Raw genomic sequence first — 26,543 nt, forward strand, 5'->3', positions numbered from 1 at the left:
TGAACAATAGATCTGTTCTTAGAAGATGCATTTACTTTCCTCTCTATTTTGATAGATTATCATTTTTTTATATATTTTCTGGCCTCTTGGCTTTTAACAGATATTACATGAAAAAAGCACATATGTGCCTATTCACTCTAATATTTAAAAATTATCTTCTTAAGCTGCTACAGTTATAATTTGTGAAAGAAAGAGGAGAAAGGTGAATTGAAATGGACAGAAATTTCTGTTAATATGTTAAAATGTGTGACTGTGATACTCTTGGTTAATATTCGGCCAGTTGGCATTTGTAATATGATAGAACTTTTTTGTTAATAAGTATATACTCTTGGTTTCATTTTTATTTTGCTGCTCACTGATCTTTTACACTAAGATGTGTTCATCTTTATCAGCTCACTGTTTTGGCTTCATATTTGTCTGTGTACTTGTGTGCTAAGTAAAATTCTAGTTTTATGTCCCAGTAACTTATTCCATTGTGTGTATAATGTTTGCCTCTAATGTAATAGTGTAATATTCTGTTGTTTTCAGTATTTGTCGGTACAGCCTAAACTTATGGAAATAAGAAAAACAATCCAATAAAATCAGCTAATGACTCTATAATGAGAGCATGTTTTTAATCATAGTATTTTGTCTGTATTTGGGTATGACTAGTCTTTATTCACTTAATGTTTTTGTTGTTGTTTTTTTTTGTAATGCTGGCTGACTTTTGTAGCTATAACTGTTTAAAAACAACTTAAACCATATTATGAAAAACAAAATTGTCCTGGTCACTATGCATTAGCCTCAGATAGTCAATGCACTATAAGCCAAGCATTCCATGTCAAGTGTTTCTAACCACTGAGGAGGGAGAAATTGTGGAAGGAGAAGCATTTCCATATGTGAGTGCTTAGAAACAGCCCGTGGGGAGGGGAAGACACTTCAGGAAGGCATCTGCAACCGAGTTAACCATGTGCTTCCCGGAACCCCAGGCCCCCAAATCCTGTTTTGGAGTAAAAGGTTCTACTCAAACTCACTATCTCTTTCTTTCTGTGGATCTTTGTCAGCCAACTGTGCAAAGTTACACCAAGCTAAGTAGATGTCAGCTTCCAGACTTCCTCATCTTTGGGGAAAATCTTTGGTCAGATAGAATTCTGTACATGCTGTTGGTTGCATTTAGCACATTTGACAATGTTCTTTGAACAGAATAGGAATAATTAGCAGTATGATCATTTTATTCAAAATTATCATAACTGCTAACTTCAGATTTCTTGGTTGTGTCACTAAAATTATTTGATTGAGAAAAGAATATTAAAAGGCCAGAAAATACAATGTTCTCACAGAAATGCAAGTATAGTTCTTTCATATATATGAATAATCCACCAAAGTCTTTACTCAGCTGAATATTACAAATAGAAATGACTTCTTTTGTATGATAGTATTTTTAATGATATTAAAATTACTTTATAGATCACCAACTTACACCATACACAAAAACAAACTCAAAGTGGCTAAAGGACTTAAATGTAAGACTGGAAACCATAAAAATCCTACAAGACTCCATAAGCAGCAAAATAGCAGACATATGTCATAGCAATATCTTTACTAACATGGCTCTTAGGGCAATGGAGACTAAGGCGAAAATAAGCAAATGGGACTACATCAAAATAAAAAGCTTTTGCACAGCAAAAGAAACCATCAACAGAACAACAAGAAAGCCCACTGCATGGGAGAACATATTTGCCAATGATATTTCAGATAAGGGTTTAATCTCCAAAATTTACAGAGAACTCATACAACTTAACAAAAGGAAGATAAACGATCCAATAAAAAAATGGGCCAGGGACCTAAATAGACACTTTTCGAAAGAGGACATACAGAAGGCTGAGAGACATATGAAAACATGCTCAAAGTCACTAATCATCCAAGAGATGCAAATCAAAACAATGAGATACCATCTCACACCTATCAGAATGGCTATCATCAACAAATCAACAAACAACAAGTGCTGGCGAGGATGTGGAGAAGAAGGAACCCTCGTGCACTGCTGGTGGGAATGCAGACTGGTGCAGCCACTGTGGAAGACACTATGGAGTTTCCTCAAAAAATTAAAAATGGAACTCCCATTTGACCCAGTGATCCGACTTCTAGGACTGTATCCCAAGCAACCAGAAACACCAATCAGAAAGGATATATGCACCCCTATGTTCATAGTAGCACAATTTACAAGTTAAGATTTGGGAACAACCTAAGTGCCCATCAGCAGATGAGTGGATTAAAAAAACTGTGGTACATCTACACAATAGAATACTATGCTGCTATAAAAAAGAAGGAACTTTTGCCATTTGCAACAGCATGGATGGACGTGGAAAGCATTATGCTAAGCGAAATAAGCCACTCAGAGAAAGATAAATATCACATGATCTCATATGTTGGATATAATGATCAACATAATTTGATGGACAAGAATAGATCCAGAGACAAATGTCGGGGGGAGGAGGGTACGGTTAGAGAGCAACCAGAGGACTTGCATGTATGCATATTAGCATAACCAATGGACACAGACACTGGGGCAGTGGGGGCTTGCCCGGGGTGGGAATGGCTGGGGGAGGGGGGTCAATTGGGGAAAAAGGAGACACATGTAAAACTTTAGACAATAAAAGAATTAAAAAAATTTATAGTTGTAATTTAATTTTTAATGTTTTCTTAGTACTTTAAGAAACAAGTAATATATTTAAAATGTGACAAATTTTATTTCCCTGATAGGGGAAGAATATTAGAATTCAAGTTGAGTAATATTTAACCTACAAGTCAGGAAATGTTTTCTATTTTGAAGTTTTATTTATTTATTTTAAATTTAATTATTCAGAATAATCTTTTCTAAGATTTCAAGTGACTAAAATGGCTAATATATGGAGCATACTTAATGTTGGTTAAAATATATAATCTGAAAATGTTGGTTATATCATTGAATTTGGTGGCAAATATTTTAAGACCAAACTATTGTGGGTTTTTAATTAAAATTTATAATGTTTTTAAAATGTTAAGGCAATAAGTAAATATTGTGAATAATTCAGCAAATACTAATAAATATAATAAAATAGGAAATTAAAGTCACAGGAATCTTATTACCCATAAATAACAATTTAACACTGGTGTTTTATTTCAGAATTTTTAAAGCATGAATGCCACTTGACCTTTGAACAGTGAGGGGTTAGAAGTGCTGACCCTCCATGCAGTTGCAAATCCAAATATAGCTTTTGATGCCCCTCAAAATGTAACCACTACTACCCTACTATTAATCTACTGATAACATAAACAGTCGATTAACACATATTTTGTATGTAACATGTATTATATACTGTGTTCTTACAAGAAAGTAAGCTACAGAAAAGAAACTGTTACTTAGGAAATCATAAAGAAGAGAAAGTGCATTTACCACACTGTATGTATTTATTGAAAATAATCCATTTATTTGTGGATCCACCCAGTTCAAACTCATGTTGTTCAAGGGTCAATTATACTTTCAGAAATTGTGGTTGCCCTGGCTGGTGTGGCTCAATTGATTACCGAAGGGTTGCTGGTTCTATTCACTGTCAGGGCACATATCCAGGCTGAGGGTTCTATCCCTGGTTGGGGTGTGTACAGGAGGCATCTGATCAATGTTTCTCCCACATCGATGTTTCTCTCTCCCTCTCCCTTCCTCTCTCTCTAGAATCAATGAAAAACATATCCTCGGGTGAGAATTAAAATTGTAGTCAAACTGTAGTTACTGTTTTGTACCATTGTGAGAGCTCTTTAGCCTTTGAAAATGTGATTATTACATAGCTACATAGCTTTCCATTGCATAGTAGTACCAAAATCTATTTTAGAATGCTTTTGCTGGATTGAATTTGCTTCCAATTTTCACTTTTATTAAATATGCCTAAAGAACACCAGGGAGCATACTTTTTTATACATATTTCTGATTATGCCTTTAGGATAAATTTCTAAGAGAGGAATTCCTCTTTTATTAAAAAGAACATTTTATTTATTTCATTAAAAAGAACATTTTATTTTTCCTATGTATATATTTCCAAAGTCCTAGTGATGTTTATAACTTGCAAAAAGTAATATATATATTCATGTTGTAAAACTTAGAAGTCCCACAGAGGTATACTAACCAATGTGATGTGTATCCTTCCAAATTTTTTTCTGTACTAGTGCACGTTCCCCCACCACCCCAGTGTCCATGTCCATTGGTTATGCTAATGTGCATGCATACAAGTCCTTTGGTTGCTCTCTTAACTTCTCCCCCACTCCCCACCCCCACCTTCTCTCTGAGGTTGGACAGTCTGATCAGTGTTTCTTAGTCTCTGGATCTATTTTTGTTCATTGGTTTATGTTGTTCACTATATCCCACATATTAGTGAGATCATGTGATATTTTTCTTTCTCCAGCTGGCTTATTTCGCTTAGCATAATGCTCTCCAGGTCCATCCATGCTGTTGCAAATGGCAAAAGTTCCTTCTTTTTTATAGCAGCGTAGTATTCCATTGTGTAGATGTACCATGGTTTTTTAGTCCACTCATCTGCTGATGGCCACTTAGGTTGTTTCCAAATCTTAGCTATGGTGAATTGTGCAGCTATGAACATAGGGGTTCATGTGTCCTTTCTGATTGGAGTTTCTGGTTTCTTTGGATATATTCCCAGAAGTGGGATTACAGGATCGAATGGGAGTTCCATTTTTAACTTTTTGAGAAATCTCCATACTGTTTTCCACAGTGGCTGCACCAGTCTGCATTCCTACCAGCAGTGCACAAAGGTTCCTTTTCCTCCACATCCTCGCTAGCACTTGTTGTTTGTTGATGATAGCCATTCTGACAGGTGTGAGATGGTACCTCGTTGTTTTGATTTGCATTTTGATTAGTGACTTTTGATCATGTTTTCATATGTCTCTTGGCCTTTGGTATGTCCTCTTCGGAAAGGAGCTATTTTTTTATTGGATTGTTTATCTTCCTTTTGTTAAGTTGTATGAGTTCTCTGTAAATTTTGGAGATTAAATCCTTATCTGAGATAGTACTGGCAAATATGTTCTCTCATGCATTGGGCTTTCTTGTTGTTTTGTTGATGGTTTCTTTTGCTGTGCGTAAGCTTTTTATTTTGATGTAGTCCCATTTGTGTATTTTCTCTTTAGTATCCATAGCCCTACAAGCTGTATCGGTAAAGATATTGCTATGACATATGTCTGCCATTTTGCTGCCTATGAAGTAAAGATTTTTGTGTTTTCCCATCTTACATTTAAGTCCTTTATCCATTTTGAGTTTATTTTTGTATATGGTGTAAGTTGATGGTCTAGTTTCATTTTTTTGCATGTATCTGACCAATTTTCCCAGCACCATTTGTTAAAGAGACTGTCTTGACTCCCATTGCTCTTGCCTCCTTTTTTTTTTTTTTGACCTTAGAATAGACTTGCATTTATTTTTTTTATTTTATTCATTTAACAAACATTTATTGAGATTCTTTTTTAAAATTTAAATTTTTTATTGTTTAAAGTATTACATATGTCTCCTTTCCCCCCCATTGATCTCTCCCTGGCTTCCCAATTATTCTTTTCAAAATTGCCTCCATTTTCTTGTGCATTTATGCTTCTAGATAAACTTTAGAATCAACAAGTAGCAACAAAAAGGAGGATTTTAATTATAATTACATTGCATAGAAGGTTACTTGAAAAATGTAAACACTTTATAATAATAAGCCTTCCCACCCAGGTACATGGTATAACTCTTCATTTATTGGGTTTGTATATACATTTTTAAGGCTTTTGGGAAAGTTTTCTTAGTACATTCTACAGACAACTTCTTCCCCTTTTTTTTAATGAACTATTCAGTTTCAAAGCTCTTAGTGGGGAGAACAAAGTACACATTTGTCCTGGAGTATGTGTGCATTGAAGGAGCTATGATGACCTAGAGTGAGGCGTGAAGCCTGAAAAGGGTGGGGAAGGCATCTGCATAGGAGAATGGCACTGTGAGGGGTGTGGGAAGCTGACCAGGTGCAGGAAGCAAGAACTGTATTTCAGAGGGAGGGCAATCTGGCAAGTGGTAACAGCTAGAATTGGGAGAGAAAAGCATCCCACAGAGAGGTCGCCAGGTATGTGGTGTGGCAGCCTGAGCAGGGTGAGGAGGGCATCCATAGAGCAGTGGGAGAATTGGGGAGAAGCCCTGTGGGGAAGTCAGAGCCTTACTGAAGCGAGGAGCGCTTCCACGCATGGGCATGGCCTGGTGTGAGGCGTCATTTCAAGAAGTGTGACCCAGGCTTCCTGTACCAGGGCTTCCCACTCAGACCGTGAGTGGGGAAAGGCGTCCGTGTTTGGAGCACGGCCCAGTGCAGGGTGCCATATGTTGAGCGGAGAAGGACATCTGCGTGCATGTGAGAGACAGATCTCATCAGGTGTCAGAGCACAAGCAGGTGAGGAAAACCAGTGAAAGACCGAGAAACAGGACGTAACTAAACACAATATACGATGCTGAATTGGATCCTTTCCCAATACAGAATATTATTGGGCCAATTGGCCAAACTTCATAGGAACAGAGGTTTCCATTTTCAGTGTACAGTCTGTCCTGTGATTAAGATGAAATTATTTAAGATCACGTGATCATGTAACAATAATTAAATTTCTTATTTTATCTTGCAGTGTCTCTTCTATACTTATGCTGTAATGAAGTGATGGGGACTGGGCTGTGTTGCAAAGAATGCCATTTTTTTGTTGTATTAAAAAAATCTACATAATAGATAAATAAATCAGACTTGGTTTTCCTTGCTGAAGGTTAATCTGAGTAAATTTGGGGGGGGAGGGGCAGCATATACTTTTTATACACGGCTAATATTTAAGTTGCATTCTTCACTGAGAACTTTATCCCTGGAGTATCTGATTCCAGAGCATAGAGTCAGCGGGACCCAGGTCCAAACCCTGACTCTCACTTGTTAACCCCATGACTTGGGACAGCACAGGGCCTGGCCCAAAGAGAGTATCAGTAAATATTGTATGAGTGATGCATGAAACTATTAAGTGTATGAGGTTTCGTTTCCTTATTTGTAACATAGGTACAGCATTAGGGTTGCTTAGAGCTTACAGATAATTTACGTAACTCTTGGCATATAATAAACATTGAGTTAGTGCTAGGTATAACAATAATACATTTTGTACTGGAATCCTTTCATTAATATCAAGTGAGTCCCAGAAAATACACGTTATCTCGGTTTATGTGGATGACGAGAGAAATATACCTACATGACTCAGTTGCTACAGATAGCTTTTCTAGCATTGGAATAAAGCAAATGTGAGACATACTGAAGGAGAGAATAAGGAAGTTCAGTAGTGTGGGGAAGGATTACGTAGAAGTGAGCTTGAATTGGAAATGAAAAAAAGACACTTTTGATTGGTACAAAGACCATGAGAGATGTCTCAGGCTAAGTGTGGGGAAGGTGTGGTGTGAGTGTCCTGGGTGTAGGCAGATGCTGGGACAGCAGGAGGCTGGTGGTCAGGCGTTCCTCAGTGGGAGCCGTGAAAGTTGAGGCAAGTTAGGCAAAGTAAGGCAATTTGCAGATCACCTTGCTAATTGAGTTAACTTTTCATTTTGCTATTTCTGAGCCTTTAGTTCCTTGTTTGAATATATAAACATTCTACAGAAAGTCAGAACCATTAGATATGAAGTACTAGTTGGCGTTGTTTTTACTTTGAGGTGGTCTACCTTGTTTGTTTGTTTGTTTTTAGCCAAAGATCACAATTTGAACAGTTTAATCCTGGTTTTAGTAGATCACAGAGTATGAGGAAGAGCCCACTAATGGTTATGGACTTGTCTCTTTGGCAACCAATACTTAGGTGGATACGTGGAAGAAAACCAGTTTTCATCTGAAGCAATTTGGCGATTGCAGTTTAAGATCTGCTCCCTTTTTCTGAAACGATGTGAGCTTCTCCGGAGTATCCCTCTACCTTCCCCTAATATTTCTCTCCCTTGCCCTTGAATTCTGATTCTAAGCTAGCTGATGAGTTGTGGAGTCAGGTTTCAGATATCTCTCTCTTTATTAATTTGTGAGAAGAATTAAAGAAATATGCTAACACCATTTAATTCAAGGCTGCCCAGGATGGCACATAAGACATTTGAGACTATATATCACAGGGAAATAACAGCTCTTCATATGCTGAGGGCAAGGAGAGAGGAACTTGGCTTCTTTTTGCTGTTGCTGTTAATAGAAATGCTGTTGTTTTTCCAGCGAAAATTTTAGATAGAACATTCTTTTGTTTCTCTGCATTCATCCCCCCCCCCTTTTTTTTTATTGGAATGCCTGCATTAGTGCATCAATTAGTGTATATGGCAAAATTGACGGGATTAAATGCAAGGTTGCTGCATTGATTTCATGCTAGAAATATCGTTCTCTATTATATTTATCCTAATATATGTGTACTTGATAGAAATTTCAGATTTTGAAAGTGTTATCTCTTAGGAGTTTTCTGTTATTTAGCATGATCCCGAGATATAATTTTCTAAAGAAGGGGAATGGCAAATTATTTTAATACCTTTTATTTTTTTCTGTTTCTAGCCTATTCTACTAAGCTCAACAAATTTCCTGTATTTAATATTAACGATGACTTGAATGATCTGTGTACCAGTGCAGTAAGCCCAAACACTACCAAAGCCACGCGGTATGCCCTGAATGTGTGGCGCTACTGGTGCATGACCAATGGGCTCAGAGATCACACGGACATCACCAAGGTAAGGAACTCTTGAGTTTACTTCTCTCAGCCAACGTCCCTGAGCCCCCACGTGCCAGGCACTGTGCTGAGCATGGTGGGGAACACAGAACAGCTGCTTTCTGCCTGGAGAAACTTTGAAAGAACATAAAACAGAATGAAAAATGCCTACAGTACAAAGCAGAATTTAATAAGTGTTCTATGAATTTATAGATCAGAAATGGCCCCCCCCCCCCAAATCAGTTAGATAAATTCATTTCCACATGGTGACACTAGCAAAAGCATTGATAGTTAAGCTGTATTAATGGTAGAGAGGTAGAATTTCAATAGAATTGGATAAAGACAGATGTCTTCTGAGTAAGATTTGGAGGGTTAGACTCACTTGCCTATAGCAGAGGCTTCATACATGGAAATAATGGTCTATAAAACTAGATTTTGATAACTCTAGCTACAATCTTGTGACCATTGGGAAATCATTGAAGTTTTGTTTTGCTTTTTTTTGAAAGGAGAGATTTTATTTGAAGGATTATTGCAGGGAAGGGACTATTGTAATAGGAAGAATTCTCTCACCATAAGAGTCTTAAGTGTCAAGGTTTAGGCAAAAGGGAAACCATTGAAGGTTTTTGAATGGGAAGAAACATAATGAAAGCGCTATTTTAGAGAAATTAATTGGAAGTGATGAACAAAAATGTAGTTAATATATTTGGTCCTTATTTTCTTTTCCCCAATGGTAAAATGAGTTCTGAAAATCTCCTCCAACTTGAAATGTTTGGGGTTTGTGAATGGAAGGAAAAATCTTTGGATAGGTAGAGACAGAAGACAAAGATGTTGTATTTTTATTTGGATCTGTTGAGTGTACATCAGACAGATGTCCAGATGGACATGTCCAATAAGCAGTTGGGAATCTGGGATTTCCAACAGGGGGAAATGCTAAATCTAGAAGGATAGATTTAAAGGTCTTGCAAATAGAGGTTATAATTGAAGGGCAAGTGACATCCCCAAGTTTGGGTGATGGTGGTCCTTGAGGTCTGAAAGGTTGGCAACCGCTGATGTAGGGCACCAAGAAGAGATGAATAGGAAATCCAGGTTTCTGCTTATGACAGCCTGGTGCATTGGACACAGCAGGGGCCTTCCTGCTGTACCTGCAGAGAAACAGGGCACCATCACAGGGCCAACAAAAAGGACAGCTGAGAGTGGAGCAGTGAGCAGTAAGCACATCTGAAAGGCAGGGCTCCACCTGAGGACATACGTTGACAACATTATTAAGGAAGAGAAGAGACAGGTAGGTGAACTGAAGAATCCTTGATTGAAGAGAGGACCCTGAAAAGGGCTTGAGAAGTTCTAGGTGAGTAGCAGACCCTAGCTCCTCACAGAATTATAGGGTAATAATCTTTGAAGGGAAATGTTCCTTCAGAGTAGATGCTCAGGTTTTTTTGCAGATTAAAACCAACTAAATATGTGCTCATTAAAAAAAAATAAAATCACAAGCCACTCAAGGAAAACAAACAACAGATTTAGACCTCTAGGATTTTAGATGATAGATTATAGGCTAAGAATGTATGATATGTTTATAGAAATGAAGAGAATTACAGTTGACCCTTGAACAACATCGGGGTTAGGGGTGCCGACCCCTGCAGAGTTGAGATCTGCATATGTGGGTTCCCAACTGTGGATCAAAAATATTGTATAAAAATGTACAAGCAGCCGAAACTGGTTTAGCTCAGTGGATAGAGCGTCGGCCTGCGGACTCAAGGGTCCCAGGTTCGATTCCGGTTGGGGGCATGTACCTTGGTTGCGGGCACATCCCCAGTAGGGGGTGTATAGGAGGCAGCTGATTGATGTTTCTCTCTCATCGATGTTTCTAACTCTCTATCTCTCTCCCTTCCTCTCTGTAAAAAAATCAATAAAAAAAAATGTACAAGCAATAACAAAGTAATCAAAATGAGCAGATTTGAAAATAAATTGAAATTTCCACTTGTGGTCAGAAGGGAATGAAAAGATCTAGATTTATCTTCCTGCTGTAACAATTAGAAAACTGGGCACAGTGTATGAAACAGCCGTTTTCAGACATGACAGGTAGCCCAGGACTTGATCCCTAAGAGAAAGTTAACAAATGAGATGAGTGCTACCAGGTCTCAGGCGTTCTGCTGGAGGCAGTTTCTGAGCTGCAGTGAAGGGCGGGGAACCCAAGCAGAGCCTGGGAATAAATCTTGTTGAGTTGAGGGGAGACAGGAATCAGGGTTCGGGGAGGCCAAGGACATGAGGATACTAGAAAGAAGTCCCAACATCCATTGAAAAATATGGCAAACCCAGAATTCAACAATTTCTAGCATCCAATCAAATATTACCACTCATAGGAAGAAATGGGAACATGTGACCCATGCCCAGGAGAAAAATCAGTTCAGTCTTTCACTTCTAGCCAATTTGGAGAGCCAGATTTATCCTCCTGCTGGAAACAACCAAAATACAGGCATGGGTTTTAGAATTAGCAGACAAGGGCATTGAACATAAAGAAGATAAGCAAACGGCCCGTAAGCACATGAAAAGATGCTCAGCTTCATTAGACATCAGGGAAGTAAATGCAAATCAAAAGCACATGAGAGCCCTGACTGGTTTGGCTCAGTGGATAGAGCGTCGGACGCCTGCGGACTGAAAGGTCCCAGGTTCGATTCCAGTCAAGGGCATGTACCTTGGTTGTGGGCACATCCCCAGTGGGGGGTGTGCAGGAGGCAGCTGATTGATGTTTCTCTTTCATTCATGTTTCTGACTCTCCTTCTCCTTTTCTCTCTTTAAAAAATCAATAAAATATATTTTTTTAAAAAAGAAAGCAAGCAAGGAATCTAATGAGACTTCAGCATATCATCTATATAAGTAGAGTATACACTGTCATTCTCATTCTATGATCATTCTTTGATCTACTGTGAGTATTTATTTAATTTAGTATTTTTTTAATACAGGTATGACCCAATCCTCACTGATCCATCTCCCTCAAGGTTGCTATGTCATTGATTTCTATATTCCTTAAACTCACTCAGAAAATAGAGCACCTTGAAGCTCAGTACTTACCTTTCTGAATAAAGTAAAATGTGGTAACTGCAAAAGCAAAGTCATTTTGTTTCCCATTAGAGTGATGTAGTTCATAGGCATTTCTCCACTTCACCCCCCTAGACAAGATTATCACAAAGGGAAGTTTGAGGCATTCTCCTAAAAGTAACTCTTGCTTTTTACTTGTCTTATAACTCTGTCAGGTTTCAAGGTTTGCTGTGTAGCTGCAGAATTTTGGAATTTGCCTAACATGTCAGTTGTTTTTTTTTTTTTATTATTTTGTTCTTTCCCATCTGAAGTCATAAGCCCCATGACTGAGCTCTTTTTGTTTTTCATTTTTACATCAAGGGAGCCAAATTTATAATCCAGGGTGAATTTTTGAGATGGTAAATCTATCCACAGTGGCTAATAAAGGAAAATAACTTCTTGCAATGTCTTTATAACAAATTGAAGACCTTGGTAATCTGGTGGAATAATCCCCAACCAAAACTCCGTCCAAGAAAACTAAGGAGGCAGCCAACACAGGCCAGAATGAATGGTTTCTTGTGTGCAAACAATATAAATTTTGTGATTTGACATTTCTTCAAGAATTGATTTTTCTGTGATTTTACTTTGAAACATGTGGTATTCAAAGGACTTGTATGCATGCATATAAGCATAACCAATGGACACAGACACTAGGGAGGTGAGGGCATGAGTGGGGCGGGGCAGTGGGTGATAAGGACACACATGTAATCAATAAAGAATTAAAAAAAGAAAAGAAACTTGTGGTATTCTGTGTAAGTCAGAAAAATGTTCTGCATTGTAAGTCACCTTGGCTCTCCTGACTCCAAGGTTAATTCATTGATTTAACCCATGTTTATCAGTTCCTTGGGCATCAATGATATGGTTCAGGCCTTCTAGTATGTAATGAAGACCCAGTCATGTATAAGATGCAGTGGACTTTCAGTCCACTTTGAGACATAGACATATAAACAGATAAAAGTTTGTACGACCTGGAGAGAGCCATAATAAAATTTAACTGCCATGGGATCCCAGGTGAGAGAGTAACTTTGCTTAGGGAAGCTGGAGAAGCCTTTATCTAGACAGCAGAATTTGAGCTAGATCTGAAATAATGCATTGAAATTTTCCCAAATAGAGAAAGTTAGTAGAAAATGCATTCTAGGCAGAGGAGGTAGCATGTGCAAAGAAATAGATGCAGGAAAGGGCGTTGTGGTTTCTATCAATGACACAAAGTTCAGGGAAGCTAGAAATAGAGCATAAAGAGAACAGATGAGGCTAGAGAAATACGGTGTATACCAGCTACCTATCGCTGCATAACAAACCACCCCAAAACTTAGTGGTATAACACAACATTCATTTTACTTGCTCATGATTCTACAGGTTGTGCTCAGCTGGGTGGTTCTTCTACTGGGTTCAGTTGGGGTACATATGTGGGTACAGTCATCTGATATTAGAAGACAGACAGCTTGTCTCTACTTCACATGTTCTCATGGTCTAACGGGCTTTCTCACAAGGCAACATCGTACTAAGATGATGAAAGCAGACCTTGTAAGAACCTGTAAGACAAAAGCAGATGAAAGCGGAATCTCTTGAGGCCTTGGCTTAAAATTCACACATTGTCACATGTTACATTTTATTGATCAGAATAAGTCACAGCCAGCCCAGGTTCCAAGGGTGGGAAAATAGATTCTACCTCTTGATGGGAGGAACAGCAAAGTCATGTTCCCAAGGGGTATAGGAATAGGGAGGGGAGGAATTATTGTGGCTATTTTTACAAAGAATCTACCACAGAGTGGAGCCAGATTGTGAAGACTTGCAGACAAGGTAAACAGTTTGGAATTTATCCTAAGGGCAACAGGAAGCTATCAGAATTTGTTTTGTTTTTAAGCGCTAAGGTAATAAGATTTTCTGCTCAAACTTCTTATTTAGGAACCATTTCTCTCCTATAATTCCCATGGTTATTGCAGAAGCCATCATGTTAGTACAGTGGCCCATTTTTTGGTCAGTTGTTTGGATCAAGAATGGGCCAATCAGAAACCTTCCCTTGGTTTTTTTTTTCCTTTCTGCTGATAATGATAGTTGGTCTCTTGCCAATACCTGAAGTCATCAGATGTAAACCAAATACATTTTTCTTATCTGTGGAACAAATATTGATATCTAAACCCTATGCATCATTGATCCAGAGACACTTCTAAACCTATCCTGATAAATTCAAGTGACAATTCAAAGATTATTAACCTGCTCTGCCAACGGGTCATATCAGTTGTCTCTCCCTACAGCACCATGTTGAGGGCCGGCAGTACCAAATATTATGTGCAGATATCAAGGAAATTAATGTTGGAATGATTCAGAGTTTGATAAGTTTAGTTCAGGAATTCTTTAGAGAGGATGGTTGCATTTTTTAAAACAATATTAACATGTTACTTTGATTGTAAAAATGAATTATTAAATCTCCAATGCATCTATTAACAAGAAGTCAGTGGGGTTTTTTTAATCTTTATTTTTGAAAGTATTACATATGTCCTCTTTTTCTCCCAATGACCCCTTGTAGTCTGCCCCCACCCCAGGCCGCCATCCCTCTATTGTCTGTGTCCATGGGTTATGCATATATGCATACAAGTTCTTTGGTTGATCTCTTCCCACCCACCCTGATGGTTGAATTTTATTGAAGGGGAGGGAAGAAAAGGATTTGCTAGAAAAGAGAAGAAAGGGCTTTCCAGAGAGGAAGAGTGAAAGTTATAAAGGCTAATAGTAATGATGTTGTGTGTGTGTTCATTACTATTTATAAACCCTTTCAAGTCCACTACTTCAAGCATTGTAGTAATTCTTTGAGGAGGTGTTGATTATCATGTCCCATTTTACAGCTTGGAACACTGAGGTTTAAAGAGGTAAAGTGGGGCCAAGTATGGAACCTAGAACTTTCAGCTTGAAGTTCACTGTTCTTTCCACTATATCATGCATCAACTCTTTAGAGGTCTTGTCTACAACACCGCCCCTAATGAGGATTAGGAGCAGGAAGGAGGGATCTGGCTATGTGGGTGTCTTCCAATGTGTAACCTCGGTATTTGTCTTATTTGAGATCCCTGCAGTGAAGTTGAACGAGCTGCTTGAGAACTTTTATGTCACCGTTAAGAAGAGCGACGGCTCGGACTTCCTGGCCACCTCGCTCCATGCCATCCGCCGGGGCCTGGACCGCATCCTGAAGAATGCCGGCGTGGGCTTCTCCATCACCAGCAGCACCTTCAGTTCCTCCACCAAGAAACTCAAGGAGAAGCTGTGGGTCCTGAGTAAGGCAGGGATGTCAGGTGCCCGTTCTCGCAACATCATCTACTTCTCCCTTTCCGACGAGGAGGAGATGTGGCAGGCGGGGTGCCTCGGGGATGACAGCCCTATCACGCTCCTGTCCACGGTGGTCAAGTACAACAGCCAATACCTGAACATGCGGACACTGCAGGAGCATGCAGATCTGATGTACGGTGACATCGAGCTGCTCAAAGACCCACAAAACCAGCCCTATTTTGCCCGGACGGACAGTGTCAAGCGGGAGAGTCGGAGTGCTTCCACTCGAATGTGTCACGGGAAAATCTACCACGAGCATTCCAGAGGGCACAAACAGTGTCCTTACTGCCTGCTCTACAAGTACATGTACATCCACCGGCCTCCCACCCAGATGGAGGCCAAATCCCCTTTCTACCTTACCGCCAGGAAGGAGGCTGTAGACATGGGCAGTGTGTGGTATGAGGAGCAGAGGATGGGACTTCGGTCTCTTCGGGGAATCGTCCCCAACTTAGCCAAGAAGGTCAAGCTGGAAAACTGTGAGAACTTCACCTTCGTCTCATTTACTCAGGTCTCCCGGAGGCTGGGCTCCCACAGCTGCTGCCAGTGAGCCTGCCCTGGGCCCAGGCCACGGCCACGAGGCAGCCGGGGACGACCGTGACCTCATGGCCGGACTGGCCTCTGTCAGTGTGACCTGCTGTTTCTTTGACTTCGGATTGTTTAACTGAAAGTAGATGATTCTGAATACTTAGGATGTTTCATCCAATTGTGTGTCACCTTTGTTAAATTATGGAATCTAAGACAATGTGTAATTGCTACATACACAGGAGCAAGGAAGTTCATTTTTTCTAGTGCCTTTTTAGCACAGATTTTCTTAAAAAAAAGAAAAAAAGAAGAAGAAGAAGAAAACTTGAGTGATTTTTTTTCCAAAATCCCAGTAGCCTAGTAGCTTTAGAATGTTTTGAAGACTACATACACTTCGTTGAATTACACTCACATAAAGAACCAGAAAGAGAGAGGCAGACACTCACTGTTTCCAGAAGAAAAATTGCACTTGACACTCCTCTTTCTATTGTGTTGATGGATAACCGAGTTCTGCAGATTAAGCAGCCTTGCTCGGTGGAAGGTGGTGGAGACGCACTCGGCCTCGCTCTCAGCACCGGGAGGAGCTTCCCGCTGCATCGGCGAAGGCAGTTTCATGGGAAAAGATGAATGTGCCAGAAGCTGCTTTGTGGGAGCAAGGTTTCCAGTACACGAGACGGTGTGTACCATGAGGGAATCGCCAGTAAAAGACGTGGCTTGGGAAAGCGATCTGTGATCAAAATGTGAAAACCTCCTGAAGCAGAAGTGCCTATGTCCTATTTCTCAGCACCACGTGAAAGCTCTTTTCATTTGAATATTTTTTAGAGGTTTTTTTCCCCCCCTCTTTCTTCCCCCCTGTTCTTTGTGTCATACCGTTGTTCTGTCAGCACATAGCACTGGGTCTGTAAAAGAACTAAAGGTAATTTTGAGGCCGAGCCAGGAAAACCCAACCAAAGGAGCTGCAAAGGGAACAAATTGGGAAATGTGTTTATGAAAGTGCTTTGATATATTTTGGTCAAAGTGTGACTTTTTCAGCCACAGTAGAGACCATCATTTTAGGTTGGCACCAGTGTTGGGGACATAGTGCTATAGGCAGCCGACCAGGTAAGCAGACCCAGCAGCAGTAAGGACCTAGTTATAAAACATCCAAGCATGATGATAGGTTTTTAGTGTAAAACCATTTCACTCAGGTAAAATCCAACCTGACCCCTTGTGATGGAAACATCAGCACAATTTCCTAATAACTACTCCGAATGAGAAGTACAAAAGGAGCCCCAAGAGTGCTAATTAATAATAGTAATTTCCTGGGATCTTTATTTTGTATCTGAGGTAAGACTGCTACAGCTTTGTACCATTGTGTTCCTTGTGTATGCTTTCTAATTCAAAATTAAAATTCCAGTATAAGTTGGAATAGCAGGAGTCCTAAAATCAGCCCTTTTCTTTTTTTTCAAAATATTATTTTAGCATTTATCTTAATTAATTGTTTTTAAGAACCATTCACTGGTCTCTGAAATATGTAATGCTTCCTTTCCCAGAGAAGACTCAACCGATGCTGCCTTAACGGTTAACGGTGTTCCCTCTTTAGTTCCTGCACCTTTGTAATGTTGTTAACTCGCTGCTCTTTCCTGAATATAGTTTCATTTTGGTATGTCTCCATCTGTATCTGAATAGCAGGTAACATTTAAAACTCAGTGTTACGACGCGGTAGTGCATACTGTTCTAGTATGGTTTCCTATAGTGATTTTAGGGTTTTGGTTAAAAAGAGACACAAAGCATTAGGTACAGTTTCCTTTCGTTTGCTAAGCACCCAAAGGATGTTTTGTTTGTGGAAAGCAGATGGCCATTTCTTTTTTCTTGTCAGTTCTGCACTTAAACAGAAATAGAACCCATGTGAATTATTGGTCAGAGCCTGCAGCCTAATTATGTAAAATCTCCATTTGTATTTTAAATAGATTCAAGAAGAAATTGCCATTAGAATCACTGGGATCTTTTCAGATTTTACATTCCCAGAAGTAGCAATAACCGATCCAGAGGTTGAAACCTTTCTGTTGACAGTGGCTTTTCATCAGCTGAATAACCATCTCTGCCTCAGATTTGTTACTTATTACCCATTTGATGTCGTGTAAATCCCCAGAGTTCTGAAGGGAGTGATTATAGCAAAAAAAAAAAATCAGGAGGTGGAATCGTCAGCGATAGCTGATGGAATGAAAGAATTGCCTGAGCATCTTGAATGCCGTTTGTGATGTGACGTGCCTCCTTGGGGAACAGGAGTGAGAAAGAAAACACATTTATCAAGTGCTGTTCTGTGCCACCTATTGTACCGGGTACTTTGTCTGCTTTGTAACGGTGTGGAGACGTGACTGTTTGTATGCACACACACACTTTACATTTACATGTGGTAACGTCTAGGAAACCTTCTAAAATGGCAAAGCACCTATCCATCTGCTAGTATAGGACTGCGCCCGTCCCCAGAGGACCTGAAGGGGGCAGGGTAGCTAGTTCTAAGGCCGTGGTTCTCTTTCCAGCCCGCTCTACACCATACCCACTGGGGACGCCATGATTTTCTGCTCTTCCCCTGAGCCGGGAACAAGGGGAATCCCAAGAGAAGGAAGTGGGGGAAGTTAAGAGTGTTTCTCCCCCTTCCCCCTTGCCTTTATTTGTTTTTGTTTGTGTGTTTGTTGTTGCTCAAAAGTGGGAATGAATATCAGGAATTTGCAAGTTCACCTAGACACGAGTTGCCTCTGGCTCTGGGTCAGGGATGGTGGTGCTGTGGGTGTGACAAGAGACCTAAGGAGTCCCTTCGGTGAGCTCTCGCCCTCCGCACCTCTGCATCTGCTCCAAAGTGAGCCCTGCTTCCTCGGCACCTCCTCCCAGAGTCCATCAGGTCTCCCCTGGGAAGTTTATTCTGCCAGAGATGATAGGGTGTTCGCTTGAAGGGTATGAGTCAATGAAATAGAAAGCGTTTAGCACAGCACTAGGCACACAGTAAGCATGCAATAAATATTAGCTATTTTAGTTACAGCTTTTGATAATAGTAATAACTATTATTATTCAACTGACCTGCATTGCGCCGCTTATTTCTTCCGTTGTGGAGATTCTCTCCTTCAAACTGTTGAACTTGAAGAAGCAACCAAACCTTATTAATCTGGTCGCATTTATGCCCATCAATTCTACCTCCAACACAGCCACGTCCTGATACCTCAGATAATGAGCAAAACTAAGTGAAGAATGGAGAAATGTTAAGAGGCTTTTTATAAGACAGATTTTTCCATGTTTAGTGTGTCTGCAAAGTTAACCAAAGTTGTCAAAGAAGGGGTCTCCTTGGTCATGCGGCATTTTCCTGCCTGGCTTGGATGATACGTAGGCTGTGTTCCTCTCCCTGACTGATTAAATGGTGTTTGAAGAAATGTGGGATACTGTCACCTTGATTTTGATTTCGATTCAGCCTTATTAAAAGCATCAAGCACCATTCCGCTCTCTCAGCGTGTTCTTAGGGGGAATCTGGACGAGATAATCCCCTCGGAGAAGCTGGAGCCTCTGGTAGTAGGAAGATGACTAGACTGGGAGCCCCTCCCCTACTCAGCTGGCGGAGGCTGGTCTCCCTCTCCTCCGCTGGAAAGTGGGCTCATTGGAGTGGGTCATCCCCAAAGTGAATAATGTTACCCTCCTGCACTTCTGCAAAACATATCAGTAGGAAGGGGCAAAATTAGGAAGCAAAATTCCTAATTCCTCAAGGTCATAGCGTGAATCTTCTGAGTGAGTGCTTCTCACTAGACTGGAATGTTTTCTTTAGGAATAACAGTTTTCTTGAATTTTCATGTTTCACAACTTCTAAAATTATTTTGCTATCTTTAGGCAGCAGAATGTTGATAATTTTTCAGTTTAGGCTAACACTGACCACATGCTACTACTTAAATGAAGTAAACCATGTTTATTATGCTTACCCAGCATGCATCACTGTGCTTTTATTGAAATCTGGGTTGCTAAACAGTTTCGAGCTAGTAACCAGTTAACTTTAGGTATCAATAAATGCAAAAATGAAGACCTCCAAGAAGAATTTCCTCATTTTCTCCACACGAGCTGCCATTTAGTCTAAGTTAAGGCCCATACATATTTAGAAGCTGTTACCATACAGCCCTAAACAGAAGAATACATTAAAAGTTTCAAAGGCAGCCCTAGCCGGTTTGGTTCAGTGGATAGAGCGTCGTCCTGTGGACTGAAGGGTCCCAGGTTCAATTCTGGTCAAGGGTACATATCTTGGTTGTAGATTCATCCTCAGCCCGGGCCCTGGTCAAGAGGCAACCGATCGATGTGTTTCTCTCACATTGATGTTTCTCTCTGTCTTTCCCTTTGTCTCCCACTCTCTAAAAAAGATCAATGGAAAAATATCCTCAGGTGAGGATTAACAAAACAAAACACACACAAAAGTTTCAAATTCATATATGTCTTTAAATGCTTTTGCTTTTGGGGTGGGTTTTTGATGCTCTATCTTAAAAGAGAAACATTCACTTGTTTAGGCAGTGGCCTTAGGTAAAAATCTTTGTTGTATTTTCCCAAATCGAATAACCACCTTAGCAAAAACAGGAGCAGAGGGAGAGGTTGGTGGTGACCTGAGGCCAAGCTCCCTTTCTTAGGGAAGAGGAGGTTTGGGGATGATAAGCTAATTTATCTCTGGAGATTATATGCTCTGTAATTATATATTCTGACATCACAGCATTTCCCAAAATTCCTTTGAGGGAGGCTACCCATCCTTCTGGCAAAGTTTGCCTGTTATGATGATTTTGAGAACTTCTAGTTCTTACTGTCCAAGAAATCCAGAGAAGTTTCTCATGTTTAGCTGTTGATTAGAATCAGATTTTTATGCTCAGTTAAAGTACTTTATTATTTATCAAATGCAGCTCACATGGAAGTTAAGAATTTCAGGATATATTGATTAAAACCAAAAAAAGGGTCACTGGATTGATTTATGTGTCAGCATATAGTGCTTGCATTACTATTCATAGCAACTAGGTGGATCCCTTTTCCCCACTGAGAAGAGAAGGGGCTCCTAAGTATTTTAAGATCAATAGGACTGACTGGATTCCTTTGTATTTATTGGATTCCTTTGTATTCCTACAGTTAACATTTGCCATTTGTTTAAAAGCGTTTCTAGAAGGTTCAGATTTGACCAGCACTGTGCTCTCTTACATCTGCCTCACATTCTCATTTAATTCTCACATCTGCTATGCAAGGTAAGTCTAATTATCCCATTTTACGTATTGAGAAACCAAGGCTCAGAGAAGTTAAGTAAGTTTCCCAAAGCCTCATAGGTTAATAAGCTGGAGAACTTAAATTTGAACCCAGGTCTTCTGACTCCAAATCCAGTGCTCAACCCACAGGACAAAACGTCTTCTTCAGGCCCACAGAAGTCCATTTATCACAGAGCTTTTAGACAATTAAACACAATTTGTATTTGTTTGAGAAATATTTTATATCTTAAGCCATACCATGTCACACCTTGTAGGTACCGTCTTACTAATCAGTTGGTCACGTGGTACAATTCAGTAGTTCCTGGAAAGCATTATGAAGGAGAATAACATTTCCTGCCTACTGAGAACTTTGTCTTTATCCAGTAGATACTTCTTTTACCCATTATCTACTAGAAGGGCAGGTGGTTATGCCAGTTTATTCTAACAAAAGTCAAGTAATTTACAAACCACCTGTTTTGACACTGGTATCACTGCTTAGAAGTAAAGGACTTCCTAACCTATGTCACAGTTATATGCTCAGGTTTCTTCTTCTTTTTAATATTGGTGTCAGAGGGTTTTTATAATCTTTGAGATTAAGGCACCCTCATAGCAAAATATATATTTAGACATTTGGCTTTTTATTTTTACCTTTATCAGGACATGTTTATTTTCTGTTCTGAGACGTAACAAACAATAGAATATAGGTAACTCTGGGATTGTGTAGTCAAATTCCCTCATTTTACCAGGAAAGAAATGAAAGCCCAGAGGTATTGAAGGGCCCATCCAAGGTCAGCAAGACAGTAAGTGGTAGAATCAGAACTAGAAAATCAATCCAGAACTCTTCCTTTATACCATAGCTGGGAAGATTTGGATTTTTTAAAATTAAAACTACAAGAGAAAGTTTCTTTAGAAAGTCACAGAGGAAGAAGTGAGCTGTAGAAGAAGTGGGCTCAGGAAACAAGTTACAGAGGAAAAAGAAGGGTCCTTACTGCTTAGGAGAAAGGCACCTGGGAGTAGGGGTACAGCTATGCTCCATAGAGGGAACCACCAAGATTTGGATTTTTTAAAGTTAGTGAAAGGAACTGCATCTGTCAGCAGGACATCAGGCTATTGGAGCCCCCAGTGAGCTGCCACCTTCCCAGAAAACCACTCATCAAGACCCAGGAGGAGGCCAGATCTCAAGTCTGGAATCTGGAAGCACCACCAAAAGGGTTGTCTATCCTCCCCACCCCACCTCCTCTTCATTCAGTCCAAGACTCCACATCTTGGGGCTGAAACGGGAGCAGAAGGCAGTGAGGACCTGTTAGAGGCATAGTGCATTCTCAGATAAACGCCCTGTAGGTGAGAGCAGAAACAATAGGTAGCAGAACATGCAAATACTGTGATTTCTTCATGTATGATGTTGGTTCAGAGGCAGAAAGCCTGGTAATCGGAAGGAAAAGGATGCCACGTGAATAGTAAAGTGCTGAACTAGGAACCGGACTTGGGAATCTGCACATGACCTTACCATCAGCCTCTGTATTAGAAAACAGGGTTTGACAAACACTCCAGTGGGCAGATAGCGTAACCAAGAAACACTGGGCCTGGGGAGAAAGGACCACGTTTAAAGACTGTAGAGAAAAAAGGCAGAATGCGTATTTTAAAAATGTGACTGAAACAAGGGAAATGAACAGTTTTCAGAACATTTGAAAAAAAAAGTGGTCTACTGCAAGAAACGAAAATTTTAGATTTCTTTTTTATCATAATTGAAAGAACAGAATTGCTCCAATGCAGCAATAGTTCTCTTGAAATGGGAGTGGGTTCAGAGACAAAAGCAATAAAATAACATGAAAAAGAAAATTGATTAGAAAGGCTTTTAAGGAAGCTAAAAACATTAAAATCTACATTGGAAGCATAAAATAATACTGGTGCTTAAAACACACACACACAAAACTCGATACTATGAAGGACACACTTGAGATTTTCTTCCTAATGTTCTTCCAAAAGCAACGAGAGACGAAAATACCAGGGAAGGGTACCGGATTGAGTAGACAGAACATGAGCTGACATTACTGATAACTTGCTTTTCCTGGGGGAAAGACGATATTGAGAAGGAATACCACCAACCATAAAAATAAAATCTCTCCTGAACAGAATGGAAAGGTGTGTGTGTGGACTGAAAGGACTCACTGCATTCCAGGCCGAAAAAGAAAAAGGGAACGAGACCACTACGTAAGCACCTCATGGCAATCATTTTAAACTAACGAGGATGGGGAATGAAAACTCTTGCACTCGTCAGTCAGAAAGTAACAAGTTGCCTATCAGAAAACTAAAGAGCATTTTGGCTTCAGACTTCTACTCTGTAGCACCAAATGCCAGGAAATAATAGGAGATTTGGAAGGGGAAAGTTGTGACTTTGGAATTTGATACACATTTTATATGTTAAGATACAGAAAATATTTTTAGTTATGACAAGCATCCAGGATATAAACCATCTATATAATACTATTCTTTAAAGGTAAATTATACTGAACCCTACAAAGCTTGGTTAATATATATATATATTTATATATTTATTTTTTCTTACTATCATCATTTCAAGGGACTCTGGGGTATTAAACATCAGATCATTACCCACTAAAGAAGGCTATATATGCTGTTGAATGGATAATATGGCTAGAAGCCACATGTCTAAAAGTGCCCAGGTCCTCACATGAATGGGCTAAACTAATACAAGAAAAAGTACCTAAAAATAACAATATATCAGCATGGTGTTTCGTCATTTTTATTACTGAAGTCAGGTATGATCACTATGGTATCAATAGCAAATTCAGACACATCTTTTACAAATAAAATTTAAATTGCTCTCAGTTTTCCCCACTACTATTTAAAACCCTCTGTCCTGGGAGAGCCCCTTCCTTCCGAGTGAGAAAACGCAAGGCGCCCCCACATTTGCTTTAGGGTCTGATAGCCTAGACTGGAGCTTACTGCGGCCACGGCCGCCCCACGTGCTTCTCCGCTCTTCTGAAACTCCGCTAACAAGTGCAAAATTAGAAAATTGCGGACTATGTATCTGTTTTCAAAAGAGATCAGATTTCAGCAAAACCATACTTGTTTTAGAATACAAATGCAAGAAAAGTTTAGTTTCAACAGCAGGAAGCTGGCCTGGGTTGAGCGAGGTGCTTTCCATAGCTGTACTTGAATGATCTTTTTGTTGTTATTTTGTTTTTTAATTTAAATTTTTTTTCAATTACAGTTAACATTCAATATTATTTTATATTAGTTTCAGGTGTACAGCATAGTAGCTAGACTTTTATATATTTACAAAGTGATCCCTTGCAATAATTCTACTGTACTTGAAGATTTATGGAACTGTGTTTAAATTCAGCAAAAACTAACAAAGACATACCAAATTACTTACTTCCGGAGTCCACAACGTTAGTGTTAGAACTGAAGCTGGGTTGTTTTGTTTTGTTCTGTTTTTCATGGGCTTGCACTGGAAGGGCTCGAAAACACAGAGAAATGTCCAGTGTGTAGTATTATTGGCCTTAATGCTCAGATCCTTCCTGTCAGAATAAAGGTTTGATCTGTGCCCCAAGTTGACTTGCCAACTTAAGCCCTGAATTAAGTTTTCCACAGCACCAGCACGTGTGCTTTAAATCTAGCAATGGAGGAGTTAGCGGTGGCTTTGCGTTGGCTGGGTTTGTCCGTCAGCAGCGCAGCAGACGCTTCCAGACGGAGAGAATCTCTTCTGGACAGAGTCCACCTGGAGCCTTCCCCGGGGTCTCCCCTGCCTGGCTGCAACTGACAAAAGTCTGTTCGTTTCAACTACTCAGATAAAAAACACACGGCTTGTATTTAATATTTTCTATGTGGCTGTATGTTCCCAATGATAGCAACAAAACTGTCCTACCGTTTGCACTGTTCTGGATATGTTTTGTGGTGTGTGTATGCTTGTGTTTTTTTTTAATGTAGAGGAGGGTACCCGTAATTTCTTAACACTGGAAACATCATTTTGAATGATACAGGAAATGGTCAGTTACTTGAATGATTTTATTGTACCATTTTCAACTTTTTCTTTCTTCCCCCAGTGATGCCCGCATAGGCACACACATGCAGGCACACACATGCATGTGGGGCTGGGAGCACACGAGCGGGGAAGCACGTGTAGCGTCTACTTCCTGTCACGGCGTCAGAGTTGGAAGGGACGTTATTGTTCCTCTAATCCAGCTTCTAGTTGATAGTCTAGTCGAGTCTGTTAACAATTTGCAAGGTTCTGGGGTTTTTTAAGTTGTTGTTATTGTTTGGTTCGGTTTATGTATATTGCAGCTTGACTGTTTAACTCAGATTTTTGAAAATAAAAAAAAATGTTAATGTATATTTTATGTCTGTTTTATTAAAATAACTTAGTTATTTTAACTTAACCAGCAGTATGTATGGTTTCTGAGTGTTTGTTATTTTAGTATCTCATTCCTAGAAGTAGTGTTTTCCTTTGTAATTTGCAAACTGTTAGGATATCTTGAGCGGTTCTATACCCGTAATTCTTTTTTTTTTTTTTTTTTTTGTATGTTTTTAAATTGATTTTTAGAGAGAGAGGAAGGGAGGGAGATAGAAACATTGATGCTGCAACATCAGTTGGCTGCCTCCTGCACGCCCCCTGCTAGGAATTGGTCCTGCAACCCTGGCATGTGCCCTGATGGGGGAATCGAACCACTGACCTCTTGGTGCATGGATCGATGCTCAACCACTGAGCCACACCAGCCGTGCCCCGTATTCTTTTTTTTTTTTTTCCAATTTTTTTTATTAAGGTATTATATGTGTACATATTTTACCATTGCCACCCCCCACCCCACTCCCATATATGCCCTCACCCCCCAGAGTTTTGCATCCATTGGTTATGCTTATATGCATGCATACAAGTCCTTTGATTGATCTCTTATCTCCCCCACCTCTCCCTAACTTTCCCCCTGTAATTTGACAGTCTGCGTGCCCCGTATTCTTAATGTTTCTGAGCTAATGCTCTGGGTGAAATAGTTCTGACTGACTCTCCCTCCAGGTTTCTGACTTGGATGTATTCACTGGGCAAGCTGAGAGCCCGTTTGGAAAACTCGCTTACTGATTGTATATGGACTATTGCGTACATGACTCTAATTCATGTTTTCCTGCTCTTTAAATTATTCTTTTCCGCTTTTGCAGAGATTAATCCTAAAAGCTTTTAAAGTAGTAGTTTACTGCTCTATATTTACAACAGCTAAAACCATTCCTAAGAAATTTCTGAGAAATACTTCCGAATGAGAATGGTGGTGACAATTTTATTGACAGTTACTGACCTTCAGGCAAATTGACTCCTCTATTCTCATTGTTCTACTTAGAGCAATACTTTTTAGAAATTTTAGACTCCTGAACCAGTTAAGAAATTGATGAAAGCTATAGACCAATTTCTCGGGAAAAATGCATATATGCATGAAACATCTTATATACATATAGCCAGATTTAAAAACTCTTGCACTAGATTTTTAAGAGTTGTCTTTCTAAGATATATTTTAAAATATTTAGGAATTTGCTTCAAAATAATCCAGAGGGGTAGAGTAGTACAGCTGTAGATGTAGATACAAATTGGTATTGAGTAGATAACTGTTGAAGCAATGCAATGGATACGTGGGAGTTCGTTATACTATTATCTGTTCTTTTGCATATGTTTGAAATTTTCTGAGGCAGAGTTTA

At 39.6% G+C, this 26,543-nt stretch overlaps 1 protein-coding gene across 2 annotated transcripts in view; it reads left to right on the forward strand.

Annotated features, from left to right (window-relative positions):
• KIAA1958 (KIAA1958 ortholog) overlaps positions 1 to 16,468 on the forward strand; it is a 55,183-nt gene extending 38,715 nt beyond the window's left edge. For both annotated transcript variants that reach the window (XM_008141790.3, XM_008141791.3), the window contains 2 exons: positions 8,556 to 8,728; positions 14,834 to 16,468. In XM_008141790.3, coding sequence (XP_008140012.2) covers positions 8,556 to 8,728; positions 14,834 to 15,640 — 980 coding nt within the window. In that variant the 3' untranslated portion in view covers positions 15,641 to 16,468. The remainder of the gene's footprint in view (positions 1 to 8,555; positions 8,729 to 14,833) is intronic.
• Positions 16,469 to 26,543: the final 10,075 nt, after the last annotated feature.

This window comes from Eptesicus fuscus, chromosome 15, assembly GCF_027574615.1.
Source record: "Eptesicus fuscus isolate TK198812 chromosome 15, DD_ASM_mEF_20220401, whole genome shotgun sequence".
Classification (NCBI taxonomy): domain Eukaryota; kingdom Metazoa; phylum Chordata; class Mammalia; order Chiroptera; family Vespertilionidae; genus Eptesicus; species Eptesicus fuscus.